At 38.0% G+C, this 17,174-nt stretch overlaps 1 protein-coding gene across 9 annotated transcripts in view; it reads right to left on the bottom strand.

Moving 5' to 3' along the window:
* The window catches only part of SLC2A9 (solute carrier family 2 member 9), a 105,306-nt gene that overhangs the window by 26,168 nt on the left and 61,964 nt on the right, over window positions 1-17,174 (bottom strand). For 8 of the 9 annotated variants that reach the window (XM_059845169.1, XM_059845168.1, XM_059845170.1 and 5 more), the window contains 4 exons: window positions 16,613-16,800; window positions 13,141-13,251; window positions 4,979-5,080; window positions 2,381-2,456 (listed from right to left, as the gene is read on the bottom strand). In XM_059845169.1, coding sequence (XP_059701152.1) covers window positions 2,381-2,456; window positions 4,979-5,080; window positions 13,141-13,251; window positions 16,613-16,800 — 477 coding nt within the window. The remainder of the gene's footprint in view (window positions 1-2,380; window positions 2,457-4,978; window positions 5,081-13,140; window positions 13,252-16,612; window positions 16,801-17,174) is intronic. The other variant, XR_009486287.1, reaches the window with a different exon arrangement.

Raw genomic sequence — 17,174 nt, 5'->3', positions numbered from 1 at the left:
CAAAGTGTGAAATTTTCCTGCTAAAGGTGTGTCATAAAATATCACTGAGAAAAGGTGGCAATAAGAAATAGCTGTTCATTCCAGAAAAATCTGTGTTGATAAGGTAAAAGTTTACAAGATCACAAGAATGTTGAAAAGGAGGAAGAGGATCAGTTGCTCTGCTTCTGCAAGACCTAGAGGGTATCACACAAAGCCTAACAAAGGATGTATGCATGAAAGGTGGCAGACATGCAGTTTTCTTTGCCAAAGAATACTAAAATTCTGCTGTTTCTGACAAAGACTTAACAAATCCATGGGAGACTATGAAAGTGTTAGAAGCTATGTCTCAGAAAGACCCTAAGCTGGAAAAAAATGTGCACTGGTTCTCTACAAAAGGTCTCACATACTTGCCCTGTTTGTATTTTGCTCTGGACACTTCCCTACAATCACTGCAATGGAGAATAAGAGAAGTACAAGCTATTCAGTTCTGATCTTTGTGTAGTAATTAAGGACTCAGTATCCTTGGTGGCCTGCTGGACTGCCTAGAATAAAAAAGCTTTTCCTTACAGTGTCTCTGCATCTTTCTTGTTTTAACACCTGCATTCTGCCTCTCAAGCACCTCAGCAACAGGAGACTGGCTCTGCCATTGCAACACTCTTCTCACAGGTAGTGGCACTGCTCTTGGGTCCCCAAAGCTGTCTCTTCTCAGGCTGGACAAGTCCAGCTCACCCAGTCCCTTCTCACAGGTCTCCTGACACTGACATGGTGACTCTCCAATGGACTTGTCACAGGCTATTGATGTCTTTCCCATACAAGGAAAGGGGGACAAAACTTGATGAAGTAATTGCACTCAATTATTGAGTTGTGCCTTGTGGTACAAAAAGCAATGGATGCAAAGTGGACTTCTTGGTAATAATTTCTTTGTTCAGAAAAAAAAATATATACTCCCTTCTTATTCAATCATCTCAAAATATTGCTAATAATGGAAGTTGCCCAGCTAAAAGGAAGTAGTTCAGATCTCATAAGCTCTTCTCAGGATAACAGAGAGGTTTCATTGAAGATAAACTGGCCCCCATCAAGTCAGCTAAAATATTGTTATTGATTTGCAGAGATATCAGAATATGATTCTTCATGACTTCTTCTCAACAGCTGAAGAGTCAATTTCCAAGATTTTCATTAAAAGCAATTCAGTGTTAAGTGCTACCCAGATATTCCCACTATTGTCAGATATGACAAATGTTTGAACACACAGAGGAAAGGTGGAGAGGCCAACTAGGTAGCTGCTGGTACACTATTAATGTTCTTTGGCTTTAACAGCACTGAGCACAGTGAAAAATACAACAGAAGCTTTAATTTTAATGAATTTCTGTAGAAAGCAAGCAAGCAATTTCTAACAATAGCTGTTTGTCCTGGATGTATCTGCAGACACTTTGCTCCAAAGAGATTGTGAAGTGCAGCAAAAATCATGAGTAACATCAGTAAAGAGAAAGAATCTAAATTAAGAACTCTAGAACCCATTTTGAAGAATGGTGAGGTGAAGAAGAAAAGCAGAGGGTTAATATTAACATGCTGGAAATATAACATGGAGGAACACCTTAATTTGCAAGTTCTAAAAATTGGTGGAACATATCTGTATTAGGGAAAAAAACTTCAGTTTGTTTCAACCAAGATTTTAAAAAAACCCAATGGTAGACACTGCAGTTAGCTGCACTTAAACCCCTCGAGCCACATAAAACACCAGAAGGGAAATTTTAAGGAAGTTTCAACAGTTGACATTCCTAAGGTATTTAAAAGTCAAGAAAAGTTCTATTTCACAGAGTTCTTTAACACACACCCCCCAGGTGTCAGTCTAAGAAATATTTGTCAGCAATACCGTGGACTTAGCTGAACCTGAGATTTGTCCTTTCAGAAGGAAAAAGGGATTGTTATTTTTTTGTTCAGTATTTTCACAGTACTTTGGTAGAAATTATTGACAAACTCTTTTCCTAGAAATGAGAGTAAAAGAAATATCTTGGTCTTCTCCCCATTTTTCTCTAAAGCAGCATCTTTTTTTCTCAGCTTTTCAAAAGAGGATCGATGGAATTACAGCAGTCTTTCATTAGAGTCACATCAAACATCAGCAACTCTTCCCCAAATAAACTACAATCTATCAATTAGACCACTTCAGTAGTGAAGATGTATAAACAGATGATTAATGTTTAATGTCAAACTCCTGACAAAGAAAAGAGGCAATAAATAGTGCATAAAGAAACCTCCAAAAGCTCAAGGGAACAAAAGTCTTACTTTCTGGTTTACTGCCAAGGTGAAGTTCTGTACAACTGATCTGCTAGCATAATGCCAGTGCAAAAATATCTGTCCTCAGATGTACAAAGACACATGAAAAAAAAAGGCATAGACATACCTGGTCCAATGCAGAACGATGCAATGATTGCAAGGATACAAAATATACTGAGGTAAGGAAACCAGTGCACAGTGTTCTGGGTGGATAAAAGACATTCATTTTAGATATATTGAACATGTCACAAATATTTTTTAAAAACTTGCAGATAATAGATAGTGTTTTCTATGATTCTTGATCTATTTCAGAATTTAGCCTGGGGTTCCTTTAGAAAATCACAGCATTTCTGTAGGACCTTTTAGATGATTTGTATTTAAAGGCCTTGGTGTCTGTGAAATTCCTGTAGAGAAACACTAGACAAGCAATCTACCACAGAGTCAAAACTCTAAAAAATCACAACTTCTTGTGTGAAAGCTCAAGCCAACCTGAAACACAACACTTCAGCACCTCCATCCACCTTAGGTATTTCAGTCATGTTTGAAAAGAGCATTAAGGATGGCCCTTAGAGCTCCAAAGTTCACCAGTCACAGGTCTGGCTGAAGACTGTGCATGACAGGCTGACATTTGGTAGGACAGTCAGGGATCTGAACCTTGGCAAAGCATGGGAAAGCAAGAGTCCAGGGCTTTTCAGCTATAAAATGATTTTGGAGACAAGGAAGGCCTTATATACTATCTTTCCTCTATTTCTAAGTAGATTTTTCTCTGCTGAGACCTCTAAATATCAGGAACTTGAAATATGAAGAGCAATTCCTGTGGAGCTTGCAGGACACTGTTTCTTAATCATGTATGTGAATGTTTGATTCTAATACCAATAGATGAGAAAAACCCATGCATGCCCATTTCTTTCTCTCTCCAACAGGTGGAGTTTTGCTGCGGCAAAGTGTGAATGATATTTTTATTAGAATTTTGCCATTTTTGAAAAGTTTGTTAAGATGCATGTAAGTGTACTATCACCACCTTGAGTGGCACTGTAAAAATATCCTTGCTAAAGGAAGTAGTTATTTTTTCAGTGTTAAGGAAAGGTGCCCATTTTCTGATGTTTTTTCTCTTCTAGTCTGGGTTATTATTAGTTATGTGGAAACCAAGGTCTCCTGGACATTACATTAACAAAAAGGGTTGCAGATCTATCAAAATTACACAATCTAGGGTTCTTGTCTGGAAGCAAATCCAAGGTCTCTGAGAAAGAGAAGGTGCAAATACAGAGTAGATATAAAATTCTCTGAGATTAAGCCTATTTGTACCGCGATCCCTTGTTCAAAGCAAATCTCAAATACTTTACAGATTGAAAAGATTTTCCTTTTGAAAGGAGGTAAAACTGAAAAGGATTTTACATAGCTGAAGGTGCTCACACCCCCAACTTGGCTTTGAAAGATCTGGAAGGGAATTTTTCACTTAGCACACAAAATACGTAATAACATCTCTCTTCAGGAGACGAGCAGTCTTACAGCTGTCCTGGCAGGTGTGTGAAGTAAAGCTTTATTGTGATGTACATACAGGTAAATCAAATCAAATAAATAAAACTGCAGCGGTGTGGCACAGACCTGCCAGTCAACCTGACCTACTGACTCCCTTCAAACAAGAAACAAGATTTGGAAGTCAGATTAATGGCACCACACAGGAATCCAAACCAGCAGGAAAACACTTTGATGGAACACCACCCAAATCCATGCCATTGCAAATGTCAGTTTTACTTCTCTAAAGTCCTCAGGAACATAAACAAACCACATTATTACATAGATGGAACCAAACAAGGAAAATTCTGCAGGGCCAGAGTTTTAACTGGTTTAATAAATAAAATATGATAATTTGAATCATCTGGGGAATTGAGTGCTAATAACATCTGATAACTTAGAACCATATCATCATAGAAAGATATTGATTGAAAGAAACCTTTAAAGCTCATCTAGTTCCAATCCCCCTGCAATAAGCAGAGACATCTTCAACCAAACCAGTTTGTTCAGGGCCTGTCCAACCCAGCCAGCCATGAGTGTTTCCAGAGATGGGGCATCAACCATTTCTCTGGACAATCTGTTCCAACACTTTGCCACCTTTATTGCAAAACACTTCTTCCTTATATCTAATCTAAATTGACCCTGGTTCAGTTTAAAATTATTGCTCCTTGTCCTATCACAAAAAGCCCTGCTGAAAAGTCTATTCCCATCTTTCTTCTAAGGCCAAATGTTCTCCAAAGGATAAGTCTTTGTATTGTCTATTTATATTACAAATACCAGAAAAGTAACTTGCAAGAAACATCAAGCATGGAAATTTTTGTCTAAAAAAATTCTAAACCTAAAAAATGAGTGACATATAAAGCATGAAAGAAATTTTAGAGAGAGTGAATTATAAACAAAGATACACCCACAGAATATGGGTAAACTGTTTATTCAGCTGTGGGTAAAATCGTCTTCATAATAGTTCATCATATGCATAAACCTTTGAATTAAGGAGTCTGAATGTGAGAATGTGAGAAAGACCCTATAGCTTTTTTAATGCAAAAGCTTTGGAGCAAACAGATTCATAAATCAGTATGAGACCTTTCCCTCCTCATGCCAAGCTGATTAAAAGGATTGGCTCCTGCAGGAATGTCGAGACAAACCAGTATCAAGCATGTTTAAAACAGGCAAACGAGAGAGTAAAAATCCATGGTGGCCCTGGTGTTACCTGTAGAGTCAGGGAGACAGTGAGCACTGCGAAGAAGACGATCATCAGCCCAAAACCTCCAATGAGCAGAGGCCTGCGCCCAAGCCGCTCAATAACTAAGCCCTGGAAAACAAAAGGAGGCATTTGACCTTCTTGAGAAAACACTGAAGAACTTGGATCATGAAATATGTTCTCCTGTTAAATATGAAGATCAAAACTTAACCATGAATTGATTTTACACTGTTCATAAGCTATGATGTTCATAATTGTGCTCACAGTTATATTTACAACATTCAACACGTTTGAAAGAACAAGTCAGTATGGTCTCCTTATCTAAGACCACTGAAAAAATTGTTCATTGTTTGAATGGCTTAGAAATATGCACTAAATTTCTATGAAAATGTTCTTACAATACATAATTTTCAGATGTCTGTATGTTGAAGGGAATTATAGTCTCTTGCTTTTGCATTTTGATTGTTTCCTAATTTCAACATCTCTCTGAATTTAAGCTTAAGACATTTAAAATTTGAGATTTAAATCTTTTTAGCATAAATTACATCTTAATTAAGCAAAAATTTATTTTAAATTTCTTTCTTTCTCAAATGTAGAATAAGGATTTAGTTTTCATTTTGGATAATTAACGTAATTAGAATAGCCAAGCAAAAGAAATCCATGCAGCAGAAATTTTGCTCAGACAGGTGATTTTAACACTGATACTTGTGCAGTTACACTAATTTTGAATTTATATTTAACATCTGAATATAAATCACAAAATCTGAATACTTATCTGCTAGAGAAAAAACACAATGAAAAATTTCTTAAATAGCTTTAACTTGAAACTGCTAGTCTGACTCGTTAAAATAGGCTAATACGTATTTTGTCATAACAGCTGATGTACTTTTCATGTTGGTAACTACTAAAATTACTAATTACACTTGGCTTTCTTATAAGAAAAATAAGAGGATTTGATGAAGATTAAAATGTACCACTTCAAATACGTTGAAGTCAGAACCACAAAACTGTTTGCCATATCATTATTGACTAGTGACTGAATGCCACCTTCTGCACATCCTTTGAGGGAAAAACAAAATGGGCAACTAAAATGAAATCCTGGAGTAATACCCTTAATCCTGGGAAACAACACACATCACTGCACTGCCAGCATCTAAAAGAAATGTGTTAAAGTACAGAGACACCCACAGATGAAATGCCTTTTGAGGCAAGTGCTTCTCCCTCTGTCTAGAGTTCACCCGTGAATTTTAGGGCAGGCTTGTCTGTCCTAAACACACATTGATGTTGCACCCTGAGCTGAACTTCCTCACCAGAGATATGCTCTGTGGTGCTGCAGATCACTGAAAACGACTCTGTGGTAACATTTTTCATTCTTTCTTTCTTTAAATGGTGAAATATATTGATTTGGACAATTTGCACCACTTCCATAATAGAATTATGGAATTTTAAAAAGACTTGCACTGATATTAGTAAGATCTTATGAGGTCCAAATGTTTCAAAACTGCAACTGCTTCACTGTCAAAACCTCTACAAGATGGCAGTTATATCTCATTATGGCTGATAAATCCATCTTGCGAACACACATGACCACACAGACACTGAATCAAGAGACAGCTTTAATGGCTTTGAGGGCTAAAAAATTATTTGATAGGTCTGTAAGACCCATCTTCTGCAATTTCTGCAGGAGATTTCTGCAATAGATGTTTCACATGTAATTTGGAGTGGATTATCTGTTCAGCAATAAATGTTGCACATGTAATTTGACATGCTGTGCAATTTCTCTTATTTTTTTCAATGGTGGATTGATGGTCATGACCAAGCCATCTTGGTGTTACACAGCTGGGGAGTTTTGTATTAAAACAGGGTCAGGGATGATGCTTCTCTTAGAGGAAAAAGTTAATGGATGTCTCTCATACAAAACATGGGAAAAATAGGATATATAGCTTTCACTTGTAAAACTCAAAGCAAAACAAATTCCAGTAAGGAAGGACTGTTTGGACTTGGTCTTCCATAACAGCAAGTTTTCCTGGTGAAAGCAATGCTGGTTTTGAGGTTGTTAACAGACAACAACCTAATTTTTTAGTTAGGATTATACAAATCCAAAACCTGTTCACTTGCAAAAGCCACTAAGATGTTTATGACTCATAAGAAGTGGAAGATGATTCACCAGTTTCCAAGTATTTATAGTTCTGAATGCTCCACTGCTATGTACTGGTAACTGTTACCTATTGAGGACCTATAGGAAATCAAAATATGCTGTACAGTAGAGTAAATGAAATAACAAGGAATCCAGTGCATGCTCAAGAACAGACAACAGAAGAACATTAGAACTGTTTTCTGTGATAGCACCTGAGTTATGTGCCAGGCTGTGTAGGCTGATACTTGTTTCTCTGTGATCATAAACATGCATTTGTAGAAACCTATACCCAGCCATGATGGTTAGCACAGCTGAAATGACTGAAAATGTGTAAAAAATATTGCATCCAAAATTCTCACAACACAAATGTTTCGTGATAAAGAGACAACTGATATACAAACTACATTAAGAGCTCACACAACTTACTTCTGTCTGTCAGGAAACACTTGTGAATTAAGTTAAAGAAGCAAATGTCAACCTTTTCACTTGAGTCAGCTGCAGATACCAGGGCTGACATAATGGAAGCAGACTGCATTAAAATAAATCAGACAAGCTTCCTTGGATAAAATTAATGTGCAAGCAAGTCCTGCAGTCCAAGTATCAGGTCATTGCATACTATTCCCTACTTATATCCTGGCCCTAAATTATACTAAGCAAAGCCTGTCAGGTTCTCTTGATGTCTCAGCTCTGTGAAGAAGTTTGCTCTATAAGTTAATGTCAAGAATAGCCACACTTTCTTTCTCATGTGTTTTGGATAAAGGTCTGAGTAAGACTCTGTGACTAGACTCAGACTTAACATGGCAAGTTAGCACTGTGTTATTTCCATTTTAAATATCAGGATTAAAATGGATAACCTCATTTATATCACTCTATGACACAACGTGTAGTATCTTGTACCAGGAAAAGGAGAAGAACAGCAGACTGAGAATTATAAATTGGGGGGTTTTGATTCATACTTTGATGTATATCCATTACTCTACTGTATGAATTATTAATTTTAAAACAAAAAGGGCCTATTGTATTTAAGTACCTAAACTGGAATTTAGAGGCCTAGCATTAACTTTGACCACATAAGCACAAGCCTTAAAGAAATGTCTGTCTGCAAGGTTCTCACATCAATTTGCCTGTGTCTGTATTAAAGCCACAACAGGATCTTACACAACTTCTGCAGGTACCTGTCTAAAGATTACTCTCAGTAAAGCATGGAATTGATTGCTGCATTTCTAAGCTCAGTCTCAAGTATTTTGCAGTAAGGCATCCTTAATCAGTCTCACTTGGCAGTGAAATTTTCTGTTCACTAAAGGTGCTCTCCATACTCAATAACTGCCAAGACCAGCCAGGACACAGCCTATGCAGGACTGATCTTAGCCAGCCACCTTTGCCTCAGCAGTGCTTGGCAACAGCCCCTAGGGCAGCACAAAACCATTCACTTCCTTATTCCTATTCTGTCCCTTCAGTAAACTGTAGATATTTCTGAAGCAAAGCTCCTTCTAGTGATGATTCAGTTGTTGGAAGTGTTAAGCTATCAGGTTTATGCTATAAAAGCCAGACTAGATCTCAGCTATGATCTGTGACAACTTATTGTGGGTGATGCTTTATTTTCTAATTATGGTGTTTGAATGCCCTGCTGCAGATCATCCTGAATAGATTGTGAAAACAGTTACTCAAATCCAATGCTTTTAATCCTCAGCAGCAGGAGATACATCTTTAAAACTTTCAATTTCTGGATATATCCTATAAAAGAATTTGTACTACACAAATGCAGCCTTTAACCATGCACACCTTGGGTCTTAGAAGTGGTGTTGTAAGGTAGACCTTCATGATTAAACTTTTTCTTCTGGAAGGCACTACACAGTTACTTCAGCACATACAGTCCTCATCTATTCAAAAGTCCATCTGTATTAAAACAATTACAAAGGAATAATGTCTTTACCTAAAAGCAATCCTGTTGATCACTTGTGGGCTAAGGCAGTGTGCATTAACCCAGTCTCTCTCTGCAGTTCACCCTGCAGAGAAAATATGTCCAAATGCCTCTGGCCTTTGACAAACACCATGATCTGAGACACTGCTTGAGCAATCTCTTTTCTACTGCTGTCTCTATCTGGGCTACTACAGACCAAGATATCACCTTCAAATTCTGGTAATCCTTGAGAAACAGCTTGTCAGAGTGAGGGGAGAAATAGGGGGAAATGTCCTGTTTTCCCCATTCTTGCCCTCTCTACTTACATCCTACTGGAAATTATGGGTATGTGAAGGCTGATTCTGAGTTGGTGTAAACAATGTCACAGGGGACTGCATTAAAAGTCTTACTAAAAATCAGATTCTAACAGAGCTTCCTAGGAACCCTCAAGATTCTGGTATTTGTCACCTCATTTCTTTCACTTGCTAAGACTGGCTGTTACTGGAACACATTTCTTTCTCCTCTAACCACAGTGGACCCAGAGTTTCAGTGGAGATATCTTGCATCATCCTGTGGAAACCATGAAGGAAATGAGTTGGAGATGAGAACATCTATGGGAGTGTCTGGAATACCCTTTATTTAAGATGTGCTATGCCCTGAGCAGGGAATATTTCCTTCTACATTGAGATCTCTTAGCAGTAAAAGAAACAAAGAATGAGTCTAAGAGTGCTTTCTCATGACATCCTAAAGCACATTAAAATCAGCTTGCTAAAAAAGGCTGGCTTCCCTGGCTTCTGTGTGATACTGCAAAGGATTTCCTACATTCTTTTGTGGTCTAGTACTGCAATGTATTTTAACTCATTCCAGACTTCACACAGCTTGTCTCTGTCACAGGCTTTTAGTAACACCTTCATGCATCATCCTATGGGAAATACTTAGGGCACAGTCTTCTCAATATAGTCACATCTAGACTCTTTCTGTGAACACTATAAGAAAACCAAATTTGGTGCCACAGATGGCAAATTTGGATGTGGGATGCTTCATTTGAATAACATTCCCTTTTATTCTAGGCTGGCTTCATGGAGGAGGGAAGGAATCTTTTCAGACATTTCCTTCCGTCTCCCCTTCCATTCACCCTGCTGCTGTGCTAAAGAGAGGCACTGGAAAATTGTTCTCTTTGCCCACTAAGAGTAAGACAACAACTAAAGTTAACCTGAATTACTAAAACTTAGAAAACAGCAACAATAATAGATCTTACTGAAGAATAACAAAGTTTGTGGCATGCCCTTACTTTAGAAGTTATAGAACAGACTTCAAACAAACACAGGGAATTATTTAGGTATATTCCATCCTCCTTCAAAGATTACATCAGGTTAGGTAACTTAATTCTGTAACATGTCTAGGAGTAGTAAATCTGTACTTCATTCCAGAGGATAGAAAACTTCAGAAACAAACTGATATTGATGGGCACCCCACTAAAAAGCAATTTTCTAGCCAGTCTAAAATCAAATCTGCCCTCTAAATCAAATCTGTATTAAGTACAAGGGGTGGAATTCTCTATCATTAACCAAAAAATATACAGAAAATTTATATTGTCTCCCTAGAGAGAAGCCAGGGCATCAGGTATGCAATGCTATACTTATTTAATGAAGTAAATTAGGAAGAGTTTGTGTAAGTTGCAGCCAAATTATGTGAATGAAAGGAAAATTATGCTGAATGTTTCATCTTTCAATGTCTTGTTTATATGGCTTTTGCTGGAAAGGAGGAGGGATGGAGCTGTAGGCAAGGAATGTTACAAGTGGGCATATCAAGGGATCTGAGGCAATACAGAGCTATGAAAAGAATGGAGTATTAATTGTCTTTTATCATAGACCACATCAACATTATTATTGTTGTGCTGCTGCTGCTGCCAAAAGATTAATTAAATGGAGACTTTAAAAATTTTTCACAGTTTCAGTATTTTATCTCCTCAATATTACTTTGCTTCTCCCTGAAATACATCTCTATTATCTCCATTTCCCTATTTTCCTTTGGCATTCATGGAGGTCATCAATGCCAAGTATTCTTTCTGAGGCTCAATCTCATGACCACCTAATTTATGTATAATGATCACAGATGGTGCGTGATTTCTAGTGGACATTTCCAATTGCTATTTCATTTAAGAGAACAGAAAGTATACCTCTATAACTGATTACCTTTACTGATTTATTGTGAGAAAAATCTGGTTTCTGCTAGCAGATTAAAAAATACCAGGAAAATTGAGTTTTCTTCTCCTCTCTTCTTCTGTTTCTTCCCTGAATAGTATAAAAGGCATGCACCTGGCTTAGCATTTAAGACTATGAAAGAGATTTTTTTTTTAAATATCAAAATGAGATATTGGGAGAGGTTTGGAGTGGGAGGAATCCCCTGTCCTCAGCACTAGGCATGAAAACTCGATGGGAACTTACTCAAATAAAGAAGCTGCAAAATCTTCAATGGAAAAGCTAAATTCATGTTGTTGTTCCTTTAAACAACAGAAATGAAACATTTATGAAGATTAAGGAAATAAAATTAAGGCTAAAAAGCAGTGTGTCCTGAAGAGAGAAATTGGAAGGGAACAGGTATATTGGTACATCAGCATTTCCAGAAGCACAGCAGGTAACATTAACAGAAAAATTACTAAGAAAACCTCCTCTTGAGTACAGAAAGTTAAAACACATACCAGGAGCCAAAGCACACCCAACCACCTTATTATGTATGAAGAGTGTGCTCTGAAGAAACCCCACAAACTGACAGCACAGAAGGAATTGAAAAATAACAGACCCTATTTATAGAATGGCTTTAATATCATGGAATAATCTCCATGTAATTATCATCTGTTTTCACATAAAAGAGGTGTATTCTTCACCTAAATCAGTGGTAGAATTATCATTATTATTTTTCCATATATCTTAAACAAAGAACCATGTGTGCAGTATCACAAAGAAACTGTAAGAGGTAGGCACTTTCATACTTCTCTATTTCTACCTATTAAAATGAATCATAAAATAAAAGTCTCTTTAATTAAAAAAAAAAGGGAAAAAACAGATTTGTGGAAATTCACAAACATCAGAAGGTGATTTGTGACCCTGTAGAGTCCTTATGTCCTAGACTATAAGAAAACATACCTGATAGCTGGATTTAGTTTAACATTTTGTAGGTCACAGGCAGTTACTCTGCCACTGAAAAGGACTCCTTTTCCAAAACCACTCTTCTGACATTTAAAAATTCTTGCTGCTGTGTTCAGTATTGTTCAAGTAGAGTTGGTTTAGAATGTATGAAGAAAAAATTCTAACAAAGAAAGAACTACTGGCTTGTTTGCAGCTTTCCATTCCAAAGACTTCTCCCATTGCTTGTTATCTATTGCAGTGCAAACATAAATGTATTTCCTTTTGCAATTAATTGTGTAATCACCTACTGAAACTTGAAGTTTTAGTTTGCTTATTTAGTGTTTTTTTCCCTAGTCCTTTCCTGTGCATGGCTGAGTTTTTCTGTTAACATCTCCCTCTACATTCAGAGCAGAGCAAAGGACCTGCTCTGGAGCTCACGTATTAGGAAAGGATGCCTGTTTGTGCTGAGTAAGGCAGCAGAATTGAACACCACATGGGACTCCCCTGTTCTAGCAGGCTGCCCTTCCCACCTCCCTGGGTGGCTGTTCCTGCCAGCCACACTGAACACCTGTAGCTGTACTGCACCTGAGCCTTCTCCAAACAGCACCACAGCTGCCCAGCAGGCACAGGAGAAGACTGAGATGTGAATAAACCTCTGCCAGGTAAGGTTGCTATACCAGGTAAGCTAATTTATGAGTCACCACTTAATATACTTTGGCCCTTGCTGTTTCTGCCTTCTTCCTCTTCATACATACAGAGCACTGCAAGACATACCAACTTTTTCTGTTCCTTTTGTGGATCTAAATTAAAAGAGCAACTTAAAAAAACATTCCAAGAAAACAATTTGGTTTAGGATTAAAATTAGAAATAATATTTTGAATTGTGTTATCAACCATTACACTTAATCAACATACTATTCTTTTTATATTTTAGGCTGCATAAGAAAATAGAATCTAATAATAATAAAATATCAAGCATGCTAATGGATTTTCATAACTGTACTTACAGAAGAAACAGCAGCCAGGGTCTCGACAGCACCAGTACTCAGTGTAACGTAAGGGATGGTTTCACGATCGATCCCAGATTCACTAAAGATGTTGTTTGTGTAGTACCAGATCTGCATCAGAGAGAATAAAATGAGTTATCAATCCTTATAGGTTAAACTACAAAATATTGGTATTCAGTCCAACCATCTAATCTGCTTGAGGTGGGACTTGTTAAAACTCTGAGCATTCCCAAGTCACCGCGGGCCGAACAGGACAACAGATGTAGGGAAAGTGCAAATTCCAGGTGGATTAGGCACAACGCTGCTGTGGTTCCACTTGCAGACCCAGGCAGAATTACAATCAGCTTCAACTCAATTTAGCTTCATTCACTTTAGGAGTAAATCAAAGAAACTCACTTTATGCTTGAACAACAGGATACAAATAGGTTTCGTGTGGCTTACAAAGCAGATTTGTGTAGCTGTATGGAATACTTCAATAGGTTGTAACAACAGAGGAGAGAACAGGAAAGAGATGTTGTGAGGCACTGAAGAAGCTGCTCATTTTTTGGAGGAAGGAGTGAGGTGTTATTTCTGCTTTAACCTTACTGGAGTGTGGATATCTGCAGTCAAGCCATCCCCCCAGTCTCTCTTTATTATCCACAGAAAGAAAAGATACTTTTAAGATTAGAGTTGCTTGGGGAAAAGTAATATGCTGTTTTAATCATAGGCTTGAAGTAGCTGTCACTAAAGGACAGAAATACAGGTTGTATGACTTAGAGGAAATCAATCATGTTTAGTCATTAAAACCATATCCAGCAGTGACAATATCCAGGCAGAGAGTGTATAGTGGCAACATTCTAAAATAGCAAGTCTGGTAAGCATCAGGGTCTCATTTACATCAACTTCCCACTTTGGGAAAGACTCCCTTAGAGCAGTATGTCATACAGTGTATTATTCCTCGATATGAAAGAGTATAACATTCACCAGTGAAACATCACCATCGTTTTGTGACTTCTTTAGAATGGAGATAAAATGGTGGAGGATAAATCAGTTTATTATGGTTTATATGTATCAGGTAAATGTTAACAGAGTAAAAGAGACGAATAGGAAATATTTTATTTATGTCAGTTTAGGTCAGGCTGTCTGGTATTTTTTTATAATTGAAAACATTAACATGATTGGAGCTTCATCATGATTTCTGTTCCGTGTGGAAATAAACAAATGTACTGTTTTAAGCAAAACAAATTTTTATCTTAAGTAAAATCCTTAAAAAGAAGCAAGTGTTCTGAGGCACCAGCAGGATGATTACAGAAATCTGCCAGTTGGCAATTTCCCTGGAGAACGACCTGAGATTCTTGCCTGAAGGAATCCCAACTTTCCCATATGCCCTGTCCAGATGGTAGTTGTGGAAAAGACCAGACTGACTAACAGGGCACTACAGACAAAGCAAATGAGTTAGAAGGGGCCTTCCCTGCCAGTAAAACCTGGCTGATGCTGGCTCAGATCCAGCAGGTTGATTCAGATGCACTCAGGCAAACCAAGACCCAGGTTCACCAGTATCTGTCACACCTGGACCTGTCCTCTCATCTTGGAGCTTCAGATGACTTGAGCAGCATCAGCCAGGAAAGCCAAGTGGTCCAGCTATTTCTCTTGAGCTCTCTCTTAATTGTCTTGGTTTTACTATTAGCTGTTACTAACAACTGTTTAAGTAATCCATTTCAGAATGCAATTTTTGTGTGAATAATTTTTTTTTTTCATGTTTGGTGACATTGCATGAGAAGAGAAACAGAGTAATAATAAAAAAGGAAGGCTTGAAATAGCCAACTCAACACACAAGTTTCCTGACAAAGACTGTTTTTCTGAGGCATATTTTCAGAAAGTGGCCATCCAATGACACTTTTAAGTAACTCTGGCAACCATTTTGGACTGGAGATGCCTGATTATCTACCCACACCTCACTGAAGCCATGAGAGTGTGGTTTTGTTCTGCCACAGAACACTGGACAATTTCCATCAACTATTAAGTATCCTTGAAGTCCCAAAACACTTCCATTTGCCCTGAAAATTTAGCTGTGATCTTTTCTTATAGGCAATGTGCTCCATTATTTGAAAAGTCTGTTTACTACTATAAGTGTCATTTTTTCTCCCTTATGTGTTGATAAATCTTAAAAAGACTGGATGACAAGATAATTCTGGGGATTTTTTCTCAAAAATGTATCCACAATGAGGAATAAAATAACCTGCCATTAGCACTGAAATCCTACCATTAGAAGAAAACACCACCTATACAAAAATTATCATAGTTTACCCCACAGAATGAAACAACTCTTTTAATTCTCTCCTAGTATTTTGTGAAAAGCTTTTAGGTACAGAGTTCCAATTGCATTAATCTTTTAAATAGTCTTAGAAAAATTACTTTTATTTGGAGTATTAAAGCTATAGAGATACCTGAGGTAAGCCTGAGCTAATGTTCACAGATACAAAAGCACATAGATTTATTAGCCCTGGAGGGAAAATACAGCTGGAGTGTGATGCAGAGCACAGTGAGAGTTCCTTGCAGCAGCGAGAATATTGCTTTTCATATATATGAGCAAGAAATACCTTTGAACTATGACAAAAAACCCTTTCCCTTTGAGGTGCTTCATGAGAATATTTGTCTTGTGCAGCATAGAGCATCTATGCCAGATGCCAAAACCTGCAGCAAGGATAGTTCTGGCTGGATATAAAGAATACTCTTTTCACAGTGTAAGTGGTGTAAACACCTGGCAGAGGTTGCCCAAGAGGGTTATGGACTCTCGACCCTTGAATTTGTTTAAAACACAACTGCACAAGACCCTCAGTAGCCTGAGAAAACACTGAAGTCATTCCTGCTCTAAGCAAGGGCTTGGGCCAGGTGGAAGGATCTTCCAATCTAAACTGTCCTGTGACCTTCTCATATAGGCTCAGATAGATGGTGAAGGAGACTTCTGGTATCCATTAGCCTCAGACATATTAATGGCCAATAGGATTCACTGCTTCTTCTTTTCTCTCTTTTGCTTCACTTTCCAAGACAGGAATATGGAAGCAACAAAATAATTAAGTATTCTGTGCAACCTTTTAAAATCCCTTATAGGAAGCTATGATGACTCCTGTAAGTACTGAACTGAATGAACCCACGCTGAAATGTCTACTGAAAAAACTCTGACTAAGCATGGGGCATATTCAGAAACAGAGAATCTGAGTATCTAAAGTGAAAGCTGCATCCTCTTCCTTTGCTGATCTTTTCTACCTTTCCATGTATTCCTTCAAAATTAACACAACATGGCTTTCCTCAAACATATTTTGTTTTAAAAGCCCCCAGGCAATACAGATCTCTGTGCATCCTCCCACGCACTGCTCTCAGAGAGTCCTTGCTAAAGGGAATTCACAGAGGTTGGTAAATAGTGTAATCCAAACCTCGTTGTAAGGGAAAGGAGCTCCCCAGGAGGTGCCATGGCCTGAGGAAGGACACTTACAGCATTCAGCCCACAGAGCTGGTAGCAGCCCATGGTGACGACCACGGTCAGGATCTGCCATCGCACCGCGCGTGTTCTCAGCAGCTGAACAACCGACACCAGCTTGGTGTTCCTCTGGGCTCGAGACTCTGCCAAAACTTCCTCTATCTCCTGAGACACATCCTCTTTCCCAAGGAATCTCTGAAATGCTGCAAAGAGAGGACATGTACTTTAGGCCAGACTCTTGGCACTGTGCGCATTTATAACCATCTTGCTTCTTTAAAATAGAAATGTTTGGCACAAACAGGAGGCATACATGGGCTACAACTTAATTATTCTTCTGCCATCAATATCATTCTGCTCTGGATGTGGTCTGGTTCATCCCTGCTATTGGGCTTAAAAACGGAAACAAAACCATAAATTGACTCCCTATGAGATCTCTCTTATGTTATTTCATATATAATACAGTCTAAGGTCCAGTGAAGAGTGAAAACCCTGTGTGACTTGAAAATATTTATTACCAGAGCGCCTCTGAACATTATTTGACTTGGTTCCTTTTGCAGCCTAACAGTATAGCTGGCTT

This window comes from Haemorhous mexicanus, chromosome 4, assembly GCF_027477595.1.
Source record: "Haemorhous mexicanus isolate bHaeMex1 chromosome 4, bHaeMex1.pri, whole genome shotgun sequence".
Lineage (NCBI taxonomy): Eukaryota > Metazoa > Chordata > Aves > Passeriformes > Fringillidae > Haemorhous > Haemorhous mexicanus.
This window is presented reverse-complemented; position numbering and strand designations above follow the sequence as displayed.